Source organism: Gymnoscopelus microlampas (genome assembly GCF_963454915.1).
Source record: "Gymnoscopelus microlampas genome assembly, chromosome: 3".
In the NCBI taxonomy this organism is placed as follows: Eukaryota; Metazoa; Chordata; class Actinopteri; order Myctophiformes; family Myctophidae; genus Gymnoscopelus; species Gymnoscopelus microlampas.
Genome location: NC_139940.1, coordinates 47500039 through 47525808, shown reverse-complemented (window position 1 = coordinate 47525808; position 25770 = coordinate 47500039). Strand labels below are relative to the sequence as shown.

Below are 25770 nucleotides of genomic sequence, written 5' to 3'. Positions count from 1 at the left end.
ATTTAATAAAAGTCTTAAAACCTCTCCTCTCCTCTCCTCTCCTCTCCTCTCCTCTCCTCTATAGACTCTAGCACAAGGGTATTCAACACGGGGTCCCTGACCCCTAGAGGGTCCTCAGAGTCACTCCATGCTGCACAGGGAGTCACTTGTTGTCTAAGTCAAATTGTCAAATTATAGCTGAATTGTCAGATATTATGGACATGAACACTGTTGTCAAGAGGAGAGCTTTGAAAATACATCTCTTCTCTACTCTCTGATTACAGGTCTGTAACTCCTCAGAGTTCAATTAGCACCGAGGATTTTTTACAGTGTAGATTGGAGTCCCAAAGACGTAAAATAAAAAAAAGGTTCCATTTGTACACTGTCAGAGTTACAGACCCGTAACGGTCCATTTGGACCCCTGGTGGGCCCCGGACCAGATGTTTAGAAACCGTGAGCTGGTCCAACTAGAAAGATGTGTTCCAGATAATGCTGTAGGCTACAGAGTGCTGCATTCTACTGCCCCCTAGCTGCAGAGAACCACATCTACAACTCTGATGATTGTAATAACATTAGGTCAGGTCACAATGGTCACAGGGTATTGCATAAACCAAAACTGAGAACATTTTTAAATAATATAAATGTAATTGTTATGTTTACATTTTTTTGCCTATTAAAATATTCAATCAATCAATCCATCAATGCAGAATATTTAGAAAAAGTATGGGACAAACGGACAAAGAAAACATATATGTGATGAATATTTATTTTTAGTTTTTTGGGTATTAACCAAATATTTTCCTTTTTTACTTGCAGTTTCTGTTTCCAGGAAGTGAATGTGCTATTGTTTATTTATGTTTTTGGTGTCTTATAATCCTGTAAGGGATATAGGTCTTATGACAAGACACAAAGAAAAAAAAACATTCATTCCAGTCAGCCAGACAACTCTTCATGGAGGTAATAGAATAATGAAGATAATTCTTTGTATATTGACCTGGGCATCTGTTTATGGTGTGTGTGTGTGTGTGTGTGTGTGTGTGTGTGTGTGTGTGTGTGTGTGTGTGTGTGTGTGTGTGTGTGTGTGTGTGTGTGTGTGTGTGTGTGTGTGTGTGTGTGTGTGTGTGTGTGTGTGTGTGTGTGTGTGTGTGTGTGTGTGCGCGTGTGTGTGCATGTGTGTTGTTTTTAAATGACTGCACAAACAAATACAAGTTCAGAGAGGAACATAAAATAAAGTCATTTGAAGTTGAAGAGTGTTCTTGTTATTTGACATGTTCTGTGTTCTGTTCCTTTTTCCACTATTCCCTCTTCTAACTTCTCCTGTAACTGCTGAGTTGAAGTCAACTCAGTTTATACACACAAGTCTTTACATATTTAGTCTTTCATTTCATATCCATAGGGCTTATACTACAAAATAGTTTCTTATGTGGCTTCTGAGCTATCTATGTCAAGTTGAGTAGAACTGCTTTAGCATCTACTAGTGCAGTGCTTCTCAGAATGAGATCCAGGGGTCCTTTAGGGGGTTCCAGGGAGTCCCCAGCCTAATTAATTAACATAGGATCAAAATCAGTTCAACGACTTTAATCCAGGGTTAGGGCTCAAATAATAAAACATAAAACAAAACTTAAAGAACTGTGAACAACACATGTATTTGGGTCTCAAATAAACATACATTTAACAAACATAAACAGACATACCTGTTGGTAACAGCATAAGCCCAAGGATGAGTGTGATCAGATGCATTGTGTTGAACAGAGAGGTTCAAATGAAACGTTGAACACAGCTACAGCTTCTAATAAGACTGTGAAGGGGGCGTGGTCTCTGGATGTGGGTCAGTGTGAAGGGGGCGTGGTCTCTGGATGGGGGTCAGTGTGAAGGGGGCGTGCTCTCTGGATGGGGGTCAGTGTGAAGGGGGCATGGTGTCTGGATGAGGGCCAGTGTGGTAATGTTACTATATAAACACCACTAAATAGGTTTTAGATCAAATCACAGTACTCTTTCAGCCGTCACTTTAGTCAAAAACAACATTTTAACTGCACTAGATAACAAACAACGCTGCGCTGCTATATTTGTTGATCTTTATAAAGCATTTGACACTGTTAACCACGGCCTGCTCCTGGATAAACTGCACCATATTGGCATTGACAATATGGCACATCATTTGTTCCGTGATTATTTAACAGGGAGGCGTCAGTGTGTCAGCGGGGATGTTAAATCAGACTTTTTGAAGGTAACCAACAGTGTACCGCAATGTTCCGTTTTAGGCCCAGTTCACAATTTATATAAATGACATAGTTTCCAAATGAAAGGACTGCCAATCACACTTATATGCTGATGACACAATTATTTATTGTACAGCTGACGCTATCCAATTAGCAATGGAAAAACTCTAACGAGCTTTTAACACTTGATGAACTCATGTCACTTAAACTGGTCCTGAACTCTAATAAAACAAAATTCATGCTATTTTCAAAAGCCAAAGACATAAACTACAACGGTTTACATATAAATGCCATAAATGGATCCTCTATTGATAGAGTTACTGAATATAAGTGCCTTGGTATTTGGATAAATGAAAAGTTAACATTTAAATATCACATTAATGATCTCACCACCAAACTACGACAGAAAATGTGATTTTTATACAGAAACAAAGCCAACTTCCCGATGATCTGTAGAAAAAGGATTGTCGAAGCAGTTTTTATGTCAGTTTTGGACTATGGGGATGTAATATATAGAAGTGCTGCCCCTATTACTCTTTTACCCCTGGACACAGTCTTTCACTCAGCACTTACATCCTCACATCACATATATACATTGACAGAATTAGTGTTGGACAGCCGACCGAGGCGGTCTCGTATGGGCGTAGCTATTACACAGATAATAAATGATGCTATAATGTGTAAGTGAGTGAAGTGCAAAAGCTCATCAGATGAGATAAGCGAAGACATCGGCCCTTTGCGGCCCTTTGCCACATCCTGGATTGTCAGACAGATGTGCTGATGGGAGGATGTGCTGTGGCTTTCCAGAGACCCAAATTGAGCAACGTCGTCAGGTTTTCACCACGGGTGCAAATGGCCTCCCGCACGGGCCGCTATAGCCTCCCCGATTTACAGGAAGGCTTGTAGATGACCAGATAAGACATCCACGAATCCTGCAGACAACTGTTACCTCTGCAAACATTGCAAACATTTCTAGACTAGCTGTAACCACGAAACGTTACAGTGACAAGGGGACAGGAAATAAGGTTAAGAAGCACTGCACCTCAGCACTTCCATCCAGTTAGTCTCCGGTGCTAGGTAGAGAAAGGTTAGGTAGAGGAAAGAGCAGCACGCATACATTGTATAATAATCACAACAAAATACACACACAAAAAATGTAGGGCCTATATGTGCCAATAGATGTGTCAGTTTATCATGTACCAGGGAAAATTCATGGCAAAGAAAGTTAGCTCACACACAAGTCAAAGTTTAAACCAAGGGGCCAGCTTGAGATTTTTACATTGACTCCAATACGGAAGAGACAGCTCATATGAATGGCCTGTAGTTCGCTGTTTTACCCCTGCTGGTGTCAGAAAGAATTTATCTTAACGCAAGCGGATGGGTTTTTGACAAACTTTAGACTAGATTTTCTTACCTTAATAAACATTGTCATAAACACTATATGCTTCCAGTCGCTAGTTTAAAGTATCCTTTCAATCATCATGATATGCGTTTTGGTAAACTATGGTCCCATTTATTTTAAAATTGACGATGAAGTAGGTTACGGTCTAGGAGGGGCGGGATGATTTGACTGACAAGCTACACAACCAATAGCATTCATTCCCCGCCCCCGCTTTTGATTGACAAGCGGCTTCATTTACGGTCTGTAGAGTCTAGGGGCGTTACGCTGTCCATTCTTTTTATACAGTCTATGGTTTAAACTTCTATATAGTTAACTATAATTAAGGAAAATGAACAACTAAACTTAAATTGGTATGAAGTGTGAATAATAAATATTTCATTGGTTCATTTTTATGGCCCTTTTTATGGGGCACCATATATCCTTTCATTCCCAACTGAAAAGAAAGACAAGAAAGATAGGAGAGAAGGAGAAGAACAGTACGTCTCCACAGAGAAAGGTGGGTATTGTCACGGTCCGCTCCTCGGGCCGTGGACTTTGACTGTATTTCTCAGTCCTTGGACCTTTGCTGCCCTTATAAGGTCACAGACTTATTAGGACTGTTATGTGGTGTCGTTCCATTTGTATGTTCTGTTATTCTGAAGTAATGTTGCAGTCCTTGTTTACGTGTTTGGTTTTGCTTTACAATCTTGTACCTTATTTTGTAGTCTTGTTTCCTGTTGTGCTTAGTCACTGTTACCTGTCTTGTCTCACCTCCCTGTAATTATTGTAACCCTAGTCATAGTGGAGCGGCTAAATGCTTTTTTCTGGCAGAATCTTTCAGTTGATGATAAAAGCGTGAAAATTGGCATGAGCAGTCTCCATGGGTCACTTGACAAGAATATTGTCTGAGCCATTTGTAATTTCAAGATGGCGGCCATTTTTCAAGATGGCCGATACCTTAGTGGGCAGTTAAGTGATATGATGGTTTATTTGGTGATACAAGCATGAAAATTGGCATGAGCAGTCTCTGTGGGTCACTTGACAATAAGCCACCCACAGCTACTTGAAATTTCAAGATGGTGGCCATTTTTCAAGATGGCCGACACTTTAGTGGAGCATTTAAGTTATATAATGGTTCATTTGGTGATACAAGTATGAAAATTGGCATGAGCAGTCTCTGTGGGTCATTTGACAATAAGTCACCCACAGCTACTTGAAATTTCAAAATGGCGGCCATTTTTCAAGATGGCCACCACCTTAGTGGAGCAGTTAAGCTTAAGAAATCATTTAGTTGGTGATACAAGCATGAAAATTGCCATGAGCCGTCTCAAAAGGTCATTTGACAAAAAAACGCCCACAGCCACTTGAAATTTCAAGATGTCTGCCGTGCGCCATGTGGATCCTTAAATGATACCTTTTCTCATAGAAATGTATTGGGTTCCTCAAAAAGCTCTGTCAAGAGAGGTTGTTTGACTGTGTTTTGTCTGACTCCTCGCCCACAAGCTGTCCAGTTTGGTAAAACCTGTCAGGAGTTGCCTCCCACCGGCATAGCTCTCAGTGTTCACTGAGGTAGGCTTACACAAGCTCCCTTACCACGACAAGGTATCAGTCACAAGGGAGGATAATATATATCTTTTTTTTTTTAAACTAACAGCCATTACATGTGTCAAATAGATACTAAGGGGTGGGGAAACAAAAAATAAGATGAATAAATTAACACAGTTGTGGTGCTGATAAGCACAGTTGTGGTGCTGAACGGACAGTGCTCCAACATTATGAGCAATGGCTAACACTGAATGGCAATAGCCACGGAACCATGACAAACTATACTAAGGAACTAAACTGAAAATGTGCTTCACTGTTAGATATGGCAGTGGAAGGTAGTGGAAGCAATGTTACAAAGTAACAACTGAAAATTACACAGTAATAGACTAGATACAAAGTAAAACATGATGCGCCGATGTGGCGAGGGGAAGCCGAGCCATAGGCCTACCCTTGAAAACACAGAGGACAACGGGGAATAACTCTGGCAAAATAAACATGCAAATATAGGTTCTAGCAGGGGCAATTACATAGGCATGTGAAACTGGGTCCATATCTGAAGCACTTACACCTTCCAGTACATGCCTTGGTGCACCCACAATTGGTCAACTCCCAACAACTCTCCGCAATAGGTGGAAGTGGAGTTCAGAAGACTTTCCACTTCTCGTCCTGTTCCACCCATCCCCAGTCAGATGGGCTCGGCATTTGTGGAGGTCGCTTCAATGCCTGTCCCCACACGTATCCAGCCTCATAAGAAGCACGTTTGGCATGCTCTTTGAGTGCTGCTTGAGTTGGCAGGATCAAGTCATATCGTCTTTGCTTTCTGGCAAAGAGATCAAGCCTGGCCTCGTTCACAGTTGTGACATCACTGGACCGGTCATACATTAGATCTTCTTAGTCTCTTGACATGGATATCTTTGGTATCTTCAGTGTCTTCAGCAGATGTAGATGCTCTCTTTTGGGCCCTTTCCAGCTCTGTGTTGTTGAACAGCTTGAATGATATGTTGCTCTGTTTCTTGTCAATGTGCTTTCTATGCCATCACCTTCATCTAGTCGGGTTGGACTAAGTAAGATAGGCAGAGCATTGATCTTATGAAATAATGGAACATTTCTTGCAATGGTATCATGACCAGTACGATCGTGCTCTCTGTTGAATAAACTTGGCTGAATGAGTTTTTCCTTGGTGACCTGCTGACAAATGAAACATCTGTCCCAGTTAGTTTTCACAACTGTTATGATGGCTTCTGCCATGTCTGCAGCATAGGCAGAGGCAGAGGGTTTATCCTTTTACCACCTTTTACCAAGCACTTTGATGTATGGGATACAACTAAGTTTGTGCCTTAACCCAACACTTAGTCCGATCGTTCATCCAATGCCATTTAAATCCCATGCGATCTGTACACCATCCGGTTAATTAAAACCCCATTAACCTTGGCTAGGCTCTCCCGCGCTGGCACAACCTGTCAATTCAGGTGCGGCTATCTAACTGTTTTGGGGTAAATTAGACAGCATTTGGGATACTAACTTTCAATTAGCTGACATTGAACCCCACTCTGAGGTTTAACAGCAGTGATATATCACCAGTGTGCCCTGGTAGTGCAGATATTCACTCTTATCTAATCTATCTATGATCAACAAATCAACACAACTGTTTTAGCATAATAATAATAATAATAATCGTCCTTAATGAAAAAAAAAACGTACATTTCTATGAGAAAATGTCTTTTGAGGATCCAGGGGGTGACCATCTTGAAAATAGAAATTTCAAGTGGCTGGGAGTGTTTTCTTGTCAAGCAACCCTTAGAGACTGCTCATGCCAAATGTAATGCTTGTATCACCAAATAAACCATTATATAACTTAATTGCTCCCCTAAAGTGTTGGCCATCTTGAAAAATGGCCGCCATCTTGAAATTTGAAGTAGCTGTGGGTGGCCTATTGTCAAGTGACCCAGAGAGACTGCTCATGCCAATGTTCATGCTTGTATCACCAAATAAACCATTATATAACTTAATTGCTCCACTAAAGTGTTTGCCATCTTGAAAAATGGCCGCCATCTTGAAATTTCAAATAGCTGTGGGTGGCCTATTGTCAAGTGACCCACAGAGACTGCTCATGCCAATTTTCATGCTTGTATCACCAAATAAACCATCATATCACTTAACTGCCCACTAAGGTGTCGGCGCCATCTTGAAAAATGGCCGCCATCTTGAAATTACAAATGGCTCAGACAATATTCTTGTCAAGTGACCCATGGAGACTGCTCACGCCAATTTTCACGCTTTTATCATAAATTGAAAGATCGTAGCACTTAGCTGCTCCGCTATCACCTGTGTTGTGTTTGCCTGTTAGCCAATCCCAGTGTTGATTGTCCAGTTGTGTTCACCTGTGTCTAGTTAGTCCTTGTGTATTTATACCTCCCTGTTCCCAGTGTTTGGTTGCTAGTTCATTGTTAAACTGTTATGTGTGATCCTGTCTTGAGTTCAGCACTTACTTTGTATCCCTGTCTTTTGAGTTATTAAACCCTTTAATCTAATCTATTCTGCCTCCGTCTCTCCTGCACTTGGGTCCTACAATCTGCCCGGACTCAAACCGTGACAGGTATAGTCTTTGCGTCATTGAAATTGATATTTTACCATTTGCCCACAGTGAAATAGTCTACTTTTCCCCCATAATATGAATTACTTTTTTGTACCTTTTTCAACAGGTTTGTGTCAGATCTCCAGGATATGGACCATGGTGGGAGTGTCAGCTGTTCTGTTAGTTCTGTTCATACAGAATGTTACTGAAAACAGTCCAGGTAAGCTGCCTCTAATGTCCTCTTATTGGTATAGATATGATGCTGATGAGCGTTGGTACACCTACTGTATTACAGACCTTACTGCTATAAAGATGATGAGTGGTTGGTACTAGGGTTTAACATTTTCCGGGAAATAGCAAATTTTAATTCCCGGGAATTTTCAGACCTTTTCCCGGGCTTCCCGGGAATTCCCGTTAAAGGGTAAAAAAAAAAAAAAAGTGCCCAATAAATGCATTTATATGTAGATACTTAAATAGACAATTTTACACGAGGTGCCCAAATGTCCCTATTGTGTCCACCTATGAACTTGCACTAATAATGACTTAATTTGATTTTGTAAAATCATATAAATATAATATATAAATATAATAGCCTGCGGAGATCTGCCCTGTTGCGCAGCGGGTGAAGACAATTAACTTAACGAGGAGCTGCGCTCAAAACGCACTCAAACAATGTCAAACTCTAGCTGCTGAAATAAACGTTCCATTTGTATCATTATTGACAAGAGAATTTGCAAAAGGAATATGTATTTATTGTCCATCAGAGCGCCGGTGAGGTCACAGCTTTTCTCTACTTTTGTAGGATATTGATTTGATAGCCTAAACTTGTCATTTGTTTGCAGTTATTAATTTATATTAGGCTACTTGCTGGATATTATAAGACTCCATTTTGGGATGTTGGCTGTATGTTGTCTATTAATCTATATTTTGTTGTTGATCAAATGTGGGGTTTTGTAGTGTGATTTTGATGTGCACATGCATGCGCTGCCAGCACTGACAATCAATGAGACAGACAGCTGTTGTGCAGTTCACTTGTTCTACTGGGTAGTTCTAGTAAAATGGTACAGTAGTTTGAACGTTCTAAAATACAAGTGTAGGTAGGGTAGGCTACATTAATGATGATAAAAAAAATCGGACCACATCGGTCTAATACTCTCTCTCTCTCTCTCTCTCTCTCTCTCTCTCTCTCTCTCTCTCTCTCTCTCTCTCTCCCCCCCCCCTCTCCCTCCCTCTCTCTCTCTCTCTCTCTCTCTCTCTCTCGCTCTCTCTCGCTCTCTCGCTCTCTCTCTCTTCAGCTCTCCGGTCTGTCCTCTCTCTCTATCAAAAGCATTGCTTGGCTTGTGCGCATTTTAAGCTGGAATATAGGCTCGATCAAACCTACCTAGGCTACTGTTTATGCAGCGTTTCACTTGATGATGTTGAATCTGAACTAGTCAACTGGTGTCTACCATATTGACAGCAGAGGAAACAGTGAAATCAGCGTGCGTACTGCGCAGGGCAGGCATGGGGCATCACGGCCACTTGTGTTTTATTTTGTTCATTACTGTTACATTCATTCAGTGCGTCCCATATTGGTTCACAACGGGACGATGGGACCCTGCCCTGGTCGGCAACGCGGCAAGTAACTTTCCTAATTATAATAGTAATTCCTCCACGCTGTAGATAGGGCTTTCTACTTATTAGTATTCATTTCTAACAAGAAAAAAAAAAAAACGGGAAGCCCGGGAACCGAAGTGAATTCCCGGGATGGTAAAAAAACCCGAATTCCCGGGATTCCCGCATCCCGGGAATCCCGGTGTTAAACACTAGTTGGTACACCTATTGCAGACCTTACTGCTATATAAAGATGATGAGAGGTTGGTACACCTATATCACAAATATTGTGTCAATAATTTATGTCTCTCTCTCTCTCTCTCTCACTGTTTCTCTCTCTCACTGAAGATCCATTACACGTGTATGTGTGTGACTGATTGCCTGCCTGATCACGTCAGTGTTGCTTAAACTGTCTGTAATATATAGGCTACTGTATTTATTTGTTCTCCAGGGGCCGGGGTTTGAAGGGTGGAGGTGGAACCAGAGGTGTTGTCCTACCCTGGACAGACGGTTAACCTGCATTGTGCCTTTTCAGCTAACACTGGCATTCAGATCACGATGGTTAGGCACGCACGCACAAGCACACACACACACGTGCACGCATGCACGCACGCACGCACACACTTTTGTCCTGGATTTCACGCCGAGTCTCACGCCCAGCCAAATGTACAGCATCACAAACATTTTAACCACTTTAATCGTATTTTATACTTTGGCTATTCAAAAATAGCAGATTGTACAAGCTATACAAATAGCGTATTTATTGTAAGAAACAACCTTGTTTGAGACTCCTACCTGATCAAAATGCATCACATGCTGCGTGGAAGCAGACAACTTCCTAGACCTTACACGAATAAAAACATAAAACTGGAATGGAAAGACGTGACCGGTTTGTTTTTAATGCCTAAGTACAAATCTAGGGTCAGATTTATACAGTGATGCTATGCTCATTTGAGAAGTGGTTGCTCTCTATTTTAATGACGTGACGCGCACGTCGCTTAACACCTACAGTACAGGTCACACAATGGACAATTGATATGCATATAGGCTAATTCCTATGTTAATGTACCTGGCATGAGTCGGGAGCCTTTGTAAACTTTGATGAAGTGTGAATTTAAAATAGTTTTAAATCTATGCGTGTGCCTGCGCGTCCCCCTGGCCAAATAAGTGGTTGCTCGGCGTGCAACCCCGTCCACTGAGTATTGCACCCCTGGATTTACTGATTTACGGACTTATTTTGAAAAGCTAAACCGGATCCCGAAGCAGCAGCCAGGGAATTTAGTAGTTTAGTTGAGGCTGTTTTACAACATTGATTCACTAAAAAAAACTTCAGAACAATGTCACCCACAACTAAGGTGTTGCTGTATGACACAGACTAAAGACATCTGGAGTAGAAGGAGCGTCTACATGAGGCTTTACTTTATCATTAGCTATAATACCTTTGTGGCATTGTGGAAGTGCCCACTATTTAGAGTGGGACAGCAAACCTCTGCTGCTGTACCCAGTGGCGCGCGCACGCGCGCGCGCGCGCGCAAAGTAAAGCCTCATGTAGACACTCCTTCTACTCCAGATGTCTTTAGTCTGTGTCATACAGCAACACCTTAGTTGTGGGTGACATTGTTCTGAAGTTTTTTTTTGTGAATCAATGTTGTAAAACAGCCTCAACCTTTATGAGCAAACTCAGCACGCTGTCGCTGTGTGTACACCGAACACAACGGAGGCAGCAGGTAGCCTAAACACCTTGCTGAACTGAAGGCCACAGAGAGGTAGAGGGAATCACGGACCTTGCAGGACATTTTTGACTGTGTGTGTGTAACACACATATAATCACTGTATATGGAATGTGGGCGTTTCCTCCCGAAAAGAGGGCTTGCCCTGCATGTCATCTTTATACCTGGCGGGGAAAAGGGGCGTGGCTTTAAAAAAGGCGTGTGCTTTGTGACGATTGGTTCTGTAATAATGTGAACATAGAACGGTTACCCTGTTACCCTGGTTCTGCTAGAGGGCAGTGCAGTCCTACTTTGACGTGGTCATCTCTTGCTGCTGGCTGGACACTGGCCCTCATTTATCAAATGCGCAGACCAAAAAACAGGCGTACGCCGAGACCACCGCAATTGTCGGGATTTATCAATCTATCGTGACTTTGACTTGAGCGTACGGCATGCTCAGATCTCACGTCTGGTCTGAGGACGTGTAGACCTACACGGCTACACCAGTTTGTTCTATCGTAGACCTGTGGAGCATTATTGTCTGACCATCTGACAGGCATCTAAGGCTATGTATTCATTTAGGATTATATCTTTACGTATGGCTAGAATAAAAAAAGAAGATGCATATCTTTCAAAATGTTTTCCTCCCCAGACTGCATTCTTCTGACATTACATTACAGTCATTTAGCAGACGCTTTTATCCAAAGCGACTTAAGGTAGGCAAGAAAACGACATACTAACGGCCTGCCCCACTCCGCCCTACTCACTCAGGCTGCCGGCTAGTCATCAGTGAATGCAGAGGGGGCAGGGCCGTCACACAACAAGAAGTGTTCATGAACAATTCATGAATCTATATCTCTGATCATGATCATCTGCACTGATCAATCTTATTAATAATGTCTCTGTGTACCAAATGACGCTTTATATTTTCAATGGGACCCCTTCTTTGGTTTGTTGGATGGACATCTGGTGCAAAGCGGTACTTAGTCTGCTGTTCCCCAAAAAGCTTCACTATCATTCATTGAGCAAACTAGAAGCTCGGCCCTGCTACGCAGGGCCTCGCGTCTAGCCCGCCGCCACGCCCACGTAGCGCCCGCGGCCACTTGGCAGCGCATATAAGTGGCATAGCGTCATGAGGGCCAGTGGGGCCGTGGCTCGGTCAGTGAAGACCCTGTAGCGCGGATGATATGTGGCATAGAGGGGCAGATTTTAAATCTCCAGAGGAAACATCCGTGGGCTACCATTGGTTCAGCGATGTGTGCGGGCGGCCTGCGGGCCCTCCTCCTCCACCAATGTGCAGTATTGAGAGCCCTGACGTCACAACATTTGGAGCGATGGGCACTGCACTGTGGTTGGTTAGGGTACACCTAGGGCCCAGGTAGAACCCAGTTAAAGCCTGCATGGGCAAACCCAGTTAGGAGCCGCCTTGGTCCCACATAAACGTGGCTAGTTGGGGCCCACCTAAGGGCCAGGTAGAAGCGACTTATAGCCCGCATGGGCATCGCAGTTAAGACCCACCTCGGCCCCACATAGAATTGCCTAGGTGGGGCCCACCTAAGGGCCAGGTAGAGTCGGTGGGGACCCCCCACAGGCCAATGTTAAAATGGTAGCAGTTGTTCCTCAACATAGTGTGAATGTGCGTGCAAAGTTGACCACAATCGGACGCTGCATTCATGATTTGCGGCATTTTGTGCAAACTTTAGATGTGAATCTTAGCCAATCGGGATGGAATATGAAAGATTAAACAGATCCGTCTTGATCACATGACTATAGAGATCATGTGTACCGATTTGTGTGAAATGTAGATAAAATTGCAAGGAGTAATGTAAAGAAATATGTTGTACATAAGGCGGCCTCCTGGTGGAGCTATAAAAGGTAGATGTGAGAAATGCAGGGGAAAGGTTTTTCCTTGACCTCTAGAGAGTGCACATACAAAGTTTTACACAGATTGGTGCAGGTATAGGTGAAAACACAAATTGGACTGTTATAGCGCCACCATGAGGCTGATTAGAAAAATCTCAAGTGGAATTTCTTGCTCGGCATAGTGGGAATGTGGGTGCAAAGTTGCACGGAAAGTGCATGCTGTGTTCATAATTTGAGGCATTTTGGTCAAAACGGAGCAGGCCTGGAAACTTTGGAAGCCATTTTTAGTCAATCAGGATGGAAAATGAAAAATGTGAAAGACCGTGTTTTTTTTAATGACTGTAGAGATACTGTGTATGGATTTGCGTGATGTTAGGCCAAAATATGTAGCAGTACTGTGAGAAAATGTGTTTTGCAAAAAGTGGCCTCCTGGTGGCACTATGACAGGGCCATGTGAAAGAAATGGGGCAGAGGTTCTGCATTGGCATCCAGGGAGTGTGTGTGCACAGTTGCGCTGCGATCAAGCCAACGATGCGGGAGATTAGCTATCCACAGACCGTCGGACGGACAGGGGGTAAAACATACTCTCGCGCCATCCCTTTCGGCCTGGCGGAGACAATAAAAAAGCGAAAGTAAAGGAAAAGACCATTACTGCAACAAAAGTAGTCAACAAACTATACTATAAAACATTGGCCACATTGTCAAATAATGTAAGAAAGAGGCAAACATGTTGAAAATAGCCGATCTACAAGCTTACAACGCCTCTCAACGTGAGGCGTTGTGAGGTTGTAGATCTGCTATTTTCACAATATTGACTTGTGGAACGGAGTCAAACAAAATTGGGGGGGTCCCCAGTTCAAATATGATTATCTGGGGGGGGGGTGGGGGGGTAGCCACTGCCCTAATCGGACCGAAATGATCTGAAATTACAACATGACCATAATGCAGCCTAAACGTGCGTTGCACGGGGCGGTACTGCCATTAAAGTTGCTGTGGAGCTACACCAGAAGACACACACAACATACACCATCTACAATGGAGTAACGGAGCAGCAATAATAACAGTTACCGCACGAACGTGCATTGTTGACAAAGTGATTGCACAGCCGCTGCAGGCATGACAACCACGTTAGCGTTAGCTACATGCCAACTATCACAGCGCCCTGTCCGTCGTCGCTGCGACTGACTCTGATGGCTACAGCCATAGATATATAAACACTACAGCAAGCTCTCTGAGATGCCATTGTCTGGGAACTGCTCTTAGCGTGACACGACCAATGAGAGTGAGCGCTTTCGTTGTTGCTAAGATACGGTGCATGGCACACGGCGTCTCTGCCCCATAGCTTGTAGATCTCTCACACATGATTGGGGTAGGCTGCGTTGCCGTCGACGCTGATTGGCTGCATGTTGCTGTGACGTTGAAATGGGGTGCCAGGTCTGCTTTGTGTGTAAGCGATTTTGGGCTCATTCGGGCGCGCTTTTGGGCTGTTTTCCATAGAGCACGGCAGGGCTTGTTTCTGTCCCGTGACGGATGTGGCAAAGAAGGTGCAAAACGAACCATCCGGAAGTAAAGTGCGAGATGAAATATATAGCACTTTATGATTATTAGAGAAGGAGACAGATGTGAAGGTGGAAAATGGAATGTAGGAGGTTATATAGTTTTTTTAGTTTGGGAAGGAGACGCTCTCTGTTTGAGTGGTGAGATGAGATGAGATGATGCTCTTCATCTGACAACTCCCATATGACTGTTGGAACTCATGAGGTAGCCTACCACGTGGGACCACTTTGGCTTAACCACGTAAAGGAGTAGTTCACCCCAAAAAGTACTTATTTTCTATCAATTACACACCCCATGAAGCCTTGAATTCATGGATTTCTTTTTTTTGTTTTTGTCGCATTCCAAGTCAATAATTTGATGAGCGGTGGTCTCTTCGATACCTCCATGATGACTGCATCCACCAGTCATCACATTATTGGCTTAAGAATGCAAAAAAAAACAGGAATTCAAGGCTTCATGGCATGGGGTGTGTAATCGATTGAAAATAAGTAGTTTTTTGGGTGAACTATTCCTTTAAACCGTATATGGTTGACCAGAGTGATTCAGGCCTCTATACTAGTGTATGTTCTGTTTTCTGTTATTGTGGGGAAAGCTTTTGCTGAAAATAGCCGATCGACAAGCTCTCAACGCGTTGCAATCTGCTATTTTCCTGAAAAAGCTTTCCCCACAATACAGATGCTGGTGTTTAACACATTGACTGCCTAGATCGAGTTATCTCGATATTAAGAATCCAGCGCTTGACTGCCTAGATCGAGTTAACTCGATATTAGGTCTTTTCATTGGTATAAGGTAGATTGCAATCTTCCACAACCTGTGTATTAATATTAAGCTTCTACGACAAAAGAAAAGTCACATGATCGCAAAAGTCACATGATCTGAGCAAAACACTACAAATCCGGGTGCAGAACAACAGTCCCTGTGGCATTCTAAACAAACAGTGAGCAGAGACGGACGGACAGAGAAATAGAGTGAGAGAGAGCGAGAGACAGCGACTGAGAGACGGAGAAAGAGCAAGCGATCGTTAGTTAGGTAAAGTTAGGAGAGGTGCAAGAAGATATATATATATAGGTGAGAGTAAGACGTTTATATAGTATAGTATAGTAGTATTGTAGTGCATAGATATATAGGTGAGAGAGTTAGGTGTATATATTTATAGGTGGGAGTTGGGAGTATATTTTTTTCGGCGAGATGAGAGGAAGAAGAGGCAAGGCCAAATGCCCTCGGAGGGACCCGACCCAAAGAACTATAATGGAAACTATGAGCTTCACTGCTCCCTCGGGACCACCACCACCACCACCACCACCGGGACCACCATCCCGACCTGTGGAGGGACCACCGCGACCTGAGAAGCCGTCGGCGGTGGCGTCTTTCACCGCTCCCCCGCGACCACCTTCGCCACTAGCTGGGGGCTCCAAGGAGGTGAAGGCGGCGTGTCTCACTACCCCCGGGGGATCTGTTGACGTGAAGCCATCTCTATCGGTGAAAGATACCTATGTCTTCACGCCAGCAGAACCTCCGAGTCCGCCGCGACCACCTCCGCGGCCGCCATTGGAGGGATCCGAGGAGACGAAGACTGCTCCCCAGGGATCTGAGGAGACATCGGTGTCTTCGACCATCCCCCGGCGCCAGAAGCAACGGGCACGGAGGCCTAAGAAAAAGCAACCACCTCCGCCACCACTTCCCCCACCACCTGCGAGGGTATCTGAGCCTGAGGACACGAACCCACCGCTACAAGACTGTCCAGACATCGATCCCGATCCCGGGCACCGGTTGCGTCGTAGCAGCAGACAGAAGACCGAGTCATATCGCCCAGGCCCAGACCCAGACACTACTGACGGTGAAGAGAGCTCAGATTCTGACTGTTCTGACTGTTCATGGGAGCCAAGCCCAAGGAAAAAATGTCTGGATCGGTTTCCCAGTGGTAAGAATATATATATATATATATATTTTATCATATTTTACCTTTTGGTTGCAAAATAGCAGATCTACAAGCTCACAACGCCTCCCGCTGCGACGCGTTGTGAGCTTGTAAATCGGCTACTTTTTACCTGATATTTGTATAAAGTATGTGGGGCACTGCTTACTTATATCAACATATAAAATGGCACCAAACAATTCAATGCATCACAACGTAGTGCTTTATATTGTTATGATCATTGAATGGTGCCATTTTATATAATCAAACAATTTGTCTAAAAAGGATGAAACCATTCATATATGAATGGTTTCATAGGGGGTAGAGGGAAGAGTTCATGTCATGACGACCTTGTAAACAAAGATTTGTGTAGATCTGTTTTTTTGGGGGGGGGGCATACTTCAAAGGGAAGAGGTCATGTCACCACAACAAATGTTTTGATGCTGTTGTGAGTCGACATGAGGCCTTGTAAACAAAGATTTGTGTAGATCTGTTTTTTTTGGGGGGGTAGGCATACTTCAAAGGGAAGAGGTCATGTCACGTCAACAAATGTTTTGATGCTGTTGTGGGTCGACATGAGGACATGTCAACAATGACTATCAAATTCCTTTGATGGCTTTACTTTTTGGGGTGGAGGCCAGGTGCACCGAGGCCCCCACCATCATAATAAATTTCATCAAAGGTCCCCTTATGTCCACAACATCAACAGTGTTTGATCTTGTTTACTTTCAGACGACGAAGATGAGTCTGATGAAGCAATGGCGTCGTCATCTCATCATAGGCCTACACAGTCTGCTAGGAATGGTAAGTCTGTTTCAAACATTTTCATTAGACAGTTGGTTTTTATAGATGCCATTTTCTTCATCACGTGTCCATTTGGTTCCATTTGTACACATCGTACTGTAATGGTAGCCTTGCCTAACCAGGCTACTGTATTTGGTCATTTAGGGCTAAACTCTGTTTGTGTTTGACACAGTGTCATACATATAATCTGGTCATACAATATAGACAAACACATACAGAGCCAGCCCTGGCTAAAAACCACACTCTGCAATGATACATGTCATTCATTCTAAGTTGCACAAAGTAATGCACCACCACCAGTGAATATAATTGTATATCTTATTTACCAAACTATTTTATGTTTTACTGTGATTTCAGACATGATGGATGTGGAGGAAGCAGGACCATCATGTTCAACCGCAGTACCAAGTGTCCGCCGTGAAAGAGGTGAGACAGTTTTCACAGCTGTACCACACAACAGGATTTTGACAGTACATCATACAACAAACACATACAGAGCCAGCCCATGTCATTCATGACATGATACATGTCATTCATTCTAAAGTTGCCATGCTGGCAGTGAATATAATTGTATATCTTATTTACCAAACTATTTTATGTTTTACTATGATTTCAGGCATGATGGATGTGGAGGAAACGGGACCATCACCTTCAACCGCAGTACCACGTGACGGGCGTAAAAGAGGTGAGACAGTTTTCACAGCTGTACCACACAACATGATTTTGACAGTACATTTTGATTCAGTTTTAGTCATAGTCTGTTGAATACAATTCCACATAGTGTCATAATCTGGACATACAATATAGACAAACACATACAGAGCCAGCCCTCGCTAAAACCCCACTCTGCAATGATAAATGTCACAAAATCATGTACCACAACAACATGATTTTGACAGTACATTTTGATTCAGTTTTAGTCATAGTCTGTTGAATAAAATTCCATTTAGTTTTAGTCATATTTTCATATAAATCAACACTGCCACACAAACAAAAAAGATGTATTTTATGGTAATTGTGTATTTCTGTAATTCACAGGACATGGTGGGAGGCCGTCAGCTGTAGAGCCTGTGTGGAAGGACACAGATTGGGAACCTAGGGAGGACATCCCTTTCACTGCTAGTCCGGGTCCTAGAAATGCTGCGGCGGAGCTACATTCCACCATGCCTGTAGACTTTCTTTCACTTTTCCTCACTGATGAGCTGCTAGGGATGATAGTAGAGCAGACCAACCACTATGCTGACGTGTTCATCCAGGCCAGGAGTGAAGAAGAAGTGGCGCAGCATCCACAAAGCAGGGTGAAGGACTGGAAAGCGGTTTCAGTGGGGGAGCTGAAAAACTTTTTGGCCCTGTTGTTCCTCACTGGCCTTGTTCGAAAGCCTGTACTAGAGTACTATTGGTCGACCGATGACCCTGTACTCACTTCGTTCTTCGGCAAAAAGATGCCACGCAACAGGTTCCAGATCATCTGGCGGTTTCTCCACTTCACCAACAATGAGGCTGACGCTGCCGCTCACGCCGCCGCCGCTGCCGCCGCCGAAGCTGCTGGTGAGGTTGCTGTTGTCGACAGGCTTTGTAAAATCAACCCGGTCTTGCTGTACCTGACAGACAAATTCAAGCAGATGTTTGTTCCAGGTCGTAACATCAGCATCGATGAGGGGATGCTTTTGTGGAGGGGACGCCTATCCTTCAGAGTGTACAACCCAATGAAGCCCACCAAGTATGGAATAAAGTCCTACATTCTGTGCGATTCTGGAACGGGGTACTGCTACTCAATGAAGCCATATTCTGGACAGTACTCTTCCCTACCAGACACAGTCATCTTTCTGTTGCAGGGTCTTACAGGGTACGGGTTTTCGTTGTTCATGGACAACTATTATAACTCCGTGAAGCTGTATGAACTCCTCCTTGAGAAGAACACCCATGCCTGTGGTACCATGAGGCTAAAAAGAGGAGAACCACAAGCCATGAGGGATGTGACGATGTCCAGCCTGAAAGTGGGACAACGTAAGATGCTTCACAATGGCAAAGTGATGTTATTGGCCTGGCGAGACAAACGCATCGTTCGATTGATCACAACCCAGCACAAGGATGAGATGGGCACCCAGATGGTGAGGCAGAAAAAACACAGCGACAAAGTGCCACAGGAGAAGCCAGTTTGTGTCCTTGAATACAACAAGAGTATGAATGCAGTTGACCGACTAGACCAAAACCTAAGCTATTATCCCTTCATCAGGAAGACAGCCAAGTGGAGCAGCAAGTTTGTGGTCTATTTATTCCAAATCGCAATGTACAACGCATTCGTACTCTACAAGACAAGGAATCCAGGTGGCGACTGTAAGTGCATGTATGACTTCATCCTCAGCGTTGTCAAGTCTTGGACCGCTGTGAGACATGCCCCTGTCCCAGCAGACCCGCCTGTCCCCCCCCCGGCCGCCTGTCAGCAGCAACCTCACCAGCAGCAACCTCACCAGCAGCAGCCTCACCAGCAGCCTCATCCTGCCCGCCCCTGCCGTCCCCCGGCCTCTCCGCCCCCCCCTGCCCCCCCCCTGCGTCCTTATGCACCAAGAAGTCGCGAACCTTGTGACCGATTGAGTGGCGATATGAAAGTCCATGAGCTTGTCTATTGTCCCCCCACTGCCAAAAACAAGCACCCAACAAAATGGTGCAGAGTTTGCACCAGGAGGGGAGAGCGGAGTGAGACAAGGTATCAGTGCAAAAGCTGTTTGGTACCCCTCCATGTTATTGATTGCTACCTTGATTACCATACTAAGGAGAAGTATTATTGAATCATTTTGATTGTATTTGTTTGTTTTATTTTCATTTTGTATTTATTTTGACTTTGATTTATTATGCTCTGAGCCAGCCAACAGTTGGCAGTGAATGTGCTGCTAATGTTTCTCACTGCCCCAAGGGATCTGAGTGCGTGATGCCATCTTTGTCGGTGAAAGACATCTATGCCATCACGTCCTCAGACCCTCACGGGGACCACCTCCGCCCTGAGCGATTGATTACCATACTAAGGAGAAGTATTATTGAATCATTTTGATTGTATTTGTTTGTTTTATTTTCATTTTGTATTTATTTTGACTTTGATTTATTATGCTCTGAGCCAGCCAACAGTTGGCAGTGAATGTGCTGCTAATGTTTCTCACTGCCCCAAGGGATCTGAGTGCGTGATGCCATCTTTGTCGGTGAAAGACATCTATGCCATCACGTCCTCAGACCCTCACGGGGACCACCTCCACCCTGAGCGATCTGAGGAGACATTGATGTGCTGGCCAGCAAAACACACAATGATGATATATTGTATTTTTTGTATGTTTTTTGTATGTTGTACTTTGTATGTTGTACTCCATTTTGTACTTGAAAGACATATAAAGTGTTCAAATGTGTCTGCCTGAGTCGTTTCAAACTTTTTCTGTAGACTGTTGGTTTTATATCATAGATATACAATTGCAAACTAGCAGGTCTTGTGTGCACAAATGGAACCAGTGAAATCAGTATCCTAATCTGAAGAAAACCTGGACATAGAATATAGACAGACACATACATAGCTAGCCCTATTTGACCATTACTGTCAACCCTACGGGTCCATTTAGTTCCATTTGCACACAATCAAGAGTTATGGGGGACTGATATTCAGTAATTGGGTTCTGTAGACTGTTGGTTTTATATCATAGATATACAATTGCAAACTAGCAGGTCTTGTGTGCACAAATGGAACCAGTGAAATCAGTATCCTAATCTGAAGAAAACCTGGACATAGAATATAGAAAGACACATACATAGCTAGCCCTATTTGACCATTACTGTCAACCCTATGGGTCCATTTAGTTCCATTTGCACACAATCAAGAGTTATGGGGGACTGATATTCAGTAATTGGGTGTTGTGATAAAAATAAGGCTGTATATAAAACTGTTTCACTATCTAAAAAGTCAAACATTTTCTGATTTTGCTTGGTTTTATGTCATAGATGCTATCTGGATCTCAGTGCTTGTCTGCATGGCATTCACAGAAAATAATTCCTCCTCACTTACCTTGCATACAGTCTATATGTCTATATGGTTTCTATCAGGGGGCATCAATATGTCTGTATTGGATGGATGGATGTGTCACAATGTAGGGATTTATTTTGACCACCAGAGGGGGACAGTGCAAAATCTCTCCCTGTGTGTGCGTGTGTGTGTGTGTGTGTGTGTGTGTGTGTGTGTGTGTGTGTGTGTGTGTGTGTGTGTGTGTGTGTGAAATTATAATGGTGTGTAAAACAAACTCAAACAATTGGCACAGATAATGCCAAGTCTTGACACACACACACACACACACACACACACACACACACACACACACACACACACACACACACACACACACACACACACACACACACACACTTCTTTTGATCTTATAACTTTGAAAAGAAAAACATTGAAATGAGCTTGAGATTTGTTTATCAACAAGACACATGTTGATAAACGTTGATGTGAAAAAGCTATATAAAAGTATATTCAAAAGCACTTTCTCAGTGTTGTTAGTTTGAAAACAACAACTGTGCAGATGTCTGATGTCAGTAATGTGTCACTGAAGGTGAAAATATAAGGGTCTAATCACTGTTCTGCCTGAGAGTGAATGTTTCACAAAAGCCTCATTATCTCAGCTTCTAGATCCAGATAGCTGATTTTGGTGAAACCAAGCTATATTCAACTGCCAATAGCTAAAGAACAGAACATGCTAGGAACTCACTTTTTTTCCTGGCGAAAGTAGAGATTCTGATCTTTGTTTTGAGGTATTCCATGTGTTCATAGTCCTAGCACAAAATGTTCTGTGGGCCTAGATAGACTGGCCAGAAAGCTCAAAAATGGCTGGCACAGGCAGCTATGGCTGGTGTTTTAACTCTGGCAGTCAATGTGTTAAGCGATAAGGCCTGATTTATACGTCGTCATACGGCGGTGTCGCACGGCAAAAAAATAGGCGATCTACAAGCCCACATCAGAATTTGCAACGCGGTATGAGCTTGTAGATCTGCTATTTAGGCTGCATGTAGTTAAAACGATCTGTGTCCTGGAAATATAACTGGCCAGGAATGTGGTGCAGAAGTTCACAGAAATGTCCATAACAAAGCAAATCAATAAAATCATAGACTTACCAAAACGTAATCAAGCATATTGTTTATATTTATGTAGCAACATTCAGACACCATTGCAGTTTAAATGGGTTTACAGGGAATAAAATAAAAGAACAAATAGCATAAAATGTAGGAAAATAAGTACATGACATTTGTCTCATACTGCTATGCTATGACAACATTGGGGGAAATACTGCCACCATGTGTTGGATAAAGGCAAATGACAGATGCTGACAAGCTAAGGAGCTACTTCAGTGAGAATCACATATTTAATTTACTTACACAAAGCAATAAACACATTCACATATTTGTAAAGATAGTTTTCTTACACAGACACAAAACCTACTGCCTGATTAACAACTGGTTATCCCATTGGTTATGCATGTTTAACTTTAGAAAATATATTCAATACAAAAAGTAATACTTGAAAAGGCTTTTTGATTGCATTGTACAACAAACTGACTGATTTATTCTCCTACATAATCACCCCTTTTCAGTATTTCTTCTTACTACAAAGTGGTTGATTATTCAGACTTTGTTGAATATAAACAAGAACTTTTAAAGCACACATTCACTTCCATGTATATATAGCCTATGTCACTACATACACATATTTATACATATACATATTTATATGTACATCCTTATTCTCCATCTTTGGTCTGTAGGTGTTCTGCAGAGTGCTCAGTAGAAGTTAATTGTCCTGCATACTCGAGGAGCAATAGCTTCATCGTAGACAACCAAGATCATTCCTGGAAACCTGCCATTCAAAGCCACAATCCAGAGCTTATTCTAATGAATACAATGTTATTTTAACCAATCTGTATAGTACAATATTTGAATACAACAATAACTACCACATCTGCAGTGGTTGATGTCTGCTACGACACCTACTGGTTGATAAGTAGTACTGCCTGAAAATCAGAAGGCCAATATCTCCCCTGTCCAGGCAGGGTGTACGTCTTGGGTCAGCGGCAGATGTTTGGTCTCCTCACACACAAGACGCGGGTTCAAATCCCAACGAAGACACAAAACTCATCTACTACAGTTTAAGTCCTTGGACAGTCAGGTAATTAAGTGAGAACACTGTAACTCCCTCCTCCTCCTCAAATTACCCATGAACTTCTCCATCCCTCGAACCCACACACTGACTGCAGCAGTTCAGAATAGACAGCTGTAGTGTATACTGGGCACACCTCCCAGGTTCAACTGTGAGCATTTGTACAGTAACTCTCTCTACAGCTTGCAACAGCTCTGGCCTAATTTTTTGTTTAGTCCCGTTGCAAAGTCAAATCAGATGTACTTGATAAAGTCCCATTCTGGATCGTATACATTTCTCCTCCTCCACTATGAAGCCTGACTCCCCTCTGTACTGTCTCTGGAGGTGGACGACAGCTCCTCTGCATCAGGTGACTGAGTTCCCCCCGGGCCATCTGAGAGAGAAAACAAAGAAAGTGTCTTTTCACACATTTGTGTGTGTGCGTGTGCGTGTGTGTGCGTGTGCGTTTGTGTGTGTGTGTGTGTGTGTGTGTGCCGTGTGCGCGCATGTGTGTGTGTATGTGTGCACGTGCGCGAGTGTGTGTATTTCCTTTTTACTGCACAGTGCCTGCGGGCATGCAGTGTCCCAGCATTGTCAGGTAAGGTCATTTACAAGAACAACACATGCACACATACACATACTGTACAATGTCAAATCCTGTTAATTTATCCACTCTTAACTCCAAGAGTGTACAGCTGATTTAGTTCCATTTGCACACGCCGTGAGGATATTGCAAGTGGATCTCCAAATAATTGTCAAAACACTAAGATTTTATTGATAATATAACATTAATATAAAAAGAAATGTGTAAAGAAGTCATGGTAATTTTTTCTCTAAAAGCTTTAAAAATGTGTTTTCTTTGTGATACCAATATATAGGAACTTAATGATGTTAGTTCCATTGATCCAAGCCCAGAACACAATCGATTGATTAATTGATCATTTACAGTGTGCGTTGGGATATAAGGCACTGAGTGCACTGGTCCACATCCCTTTAATCCCTTTAAGTGGTCAGATGGGTGGTCGGGTGCAGGGTGGGCGTGCGCGTGTATAAATACTAGTCACCTGGGGGCCAGTTGCACCACCTCACACTAAGTTCAAACTTAGCCTAGTTATGCTTAAATGGCTTTTAAAAAAGCCATTTAACACATTCAATGCGGGAAAGTATCTGTGTCATTTTAGATTTCTTTGGCTATTCAAAAATAGCAGATATACAAGCTCATAGCGCGGCACCGAGTGCCGCGCTATGAGCTTGTAGATCTGCTATTTTTTGTTTTTTATGTGAAAATATGTGCAAATCTTTAAATATATATATATACATTTTTGGGGCGGTGTAGCCGCCCCCTATAAGTGAGTTTTGGACACCGACCAAAAAATGTGTGTACCCTAACCCTTCCATTGTTAATGCAAATCGATACTTTTTTCATATCAGCCAATCACATTACAGCTAGTGTCATCACCACTAACTGTAATGTGATTGGCTGACTTTGCAAATTCAGGACTGTGATTGGCTAGCGAAACACATGACACATGTGCAGCCCTATGAATAGCAGTATGGACTTTAAAAAAAGTCATTTATCCTTTTTTTAAAGTGAGTCATGTTGTGATGACCACACACCGCCCACTTCCCACTGGGTGTGATTTAAAAAAAATATATATTCAAAGATTTGCACTCATTTTCACGATAAAAAAAAAATAGCAGATCTACAAGCTCATAGCGCGGCACTCGGTGCCGCGCTATGAGCTTGTATATTTTGAATAGCCAAAGAAATCTAAAATGACAGAGACACTTTCCCGGATTGAATGTGTTTAAGCTATAACTAGGCTAAGTTTGAACTTAGTGTGAGGTGGCGCAACTGGCCCCTGACCTGTTAGAGTCAACTCAGCCAGTTTGACTGAGAGGTCCACTGGGTTGACCCCAGCCGGGGAGCCCAGGATGTCGGGCAGGGCGTTCCTACGACCGGCGCGGTCCGACGAGGCAAAGTCCAACATCACCGGCACCTCCGTCATCTCTGTGGTTCCTTTAGTTATCAGGCTGCAAGAGAGAAGCAACAAAGCATCTAGTCTTGTCTTGTCTTGTAGAAAGATATACAGTAAGCACATTTACTTAAATACTGTAGTTAAGTAAAATGTTGAGGTATTTTTTACTTTACCGGAGCATCTCCAAATTTCAATACTTTTACTTCTACTCCACTACATCTCAGAGACAAATATTATACTTTTAGTCCACTACAATTACTTGAAAACTGTAGTTACTAGTTACTTTGTAGATATAGATTATTATAGTTTTCTTGTGTCATGTCAAATGTGTGTACTGTTATATGTTGCATACATGGCTGTTTCTGGGTCGCAAGACAAATTTCAGTGCAAACTGACAATAAAGTATTATCGTATCGTATCGTATTATCGTATCGTATTACAAAACATACATTAACCACTCCAGCCCTATATAAATACTTTAGCTA

At 42.9% G+C, this 25770-nt stretch overlaps 1 protein-coding gene across 1 annotated transcript; it reads left to right on the top strand.

The window, feature by feature from the left end:
* Positions 1 to 15669: 15669 nt before the first annotated feature.
* LOC311041872 (piggyBac transposable element-derived protein 4-like) lies at positions 15670 to 22958 on the top strand (the record flags this gene model as incomplete). Its single annotated transcript, XM_084052356.1, has 5 exons — positions 15670 to 16342; positions 17069 to 17140; positions 17498 to 17566; positions 18179 to 19723; positions 22936 to 22958. 5 exons carry the CDS (start codon positions 15670 to 15672, stop codon positions 22956 to 22958), a joined length of 2382 nt encoding a protein of 793 aa, XP_083908482.1.
* Positions 22959 to 25770: the final 2812 nt, after the last annotated feature.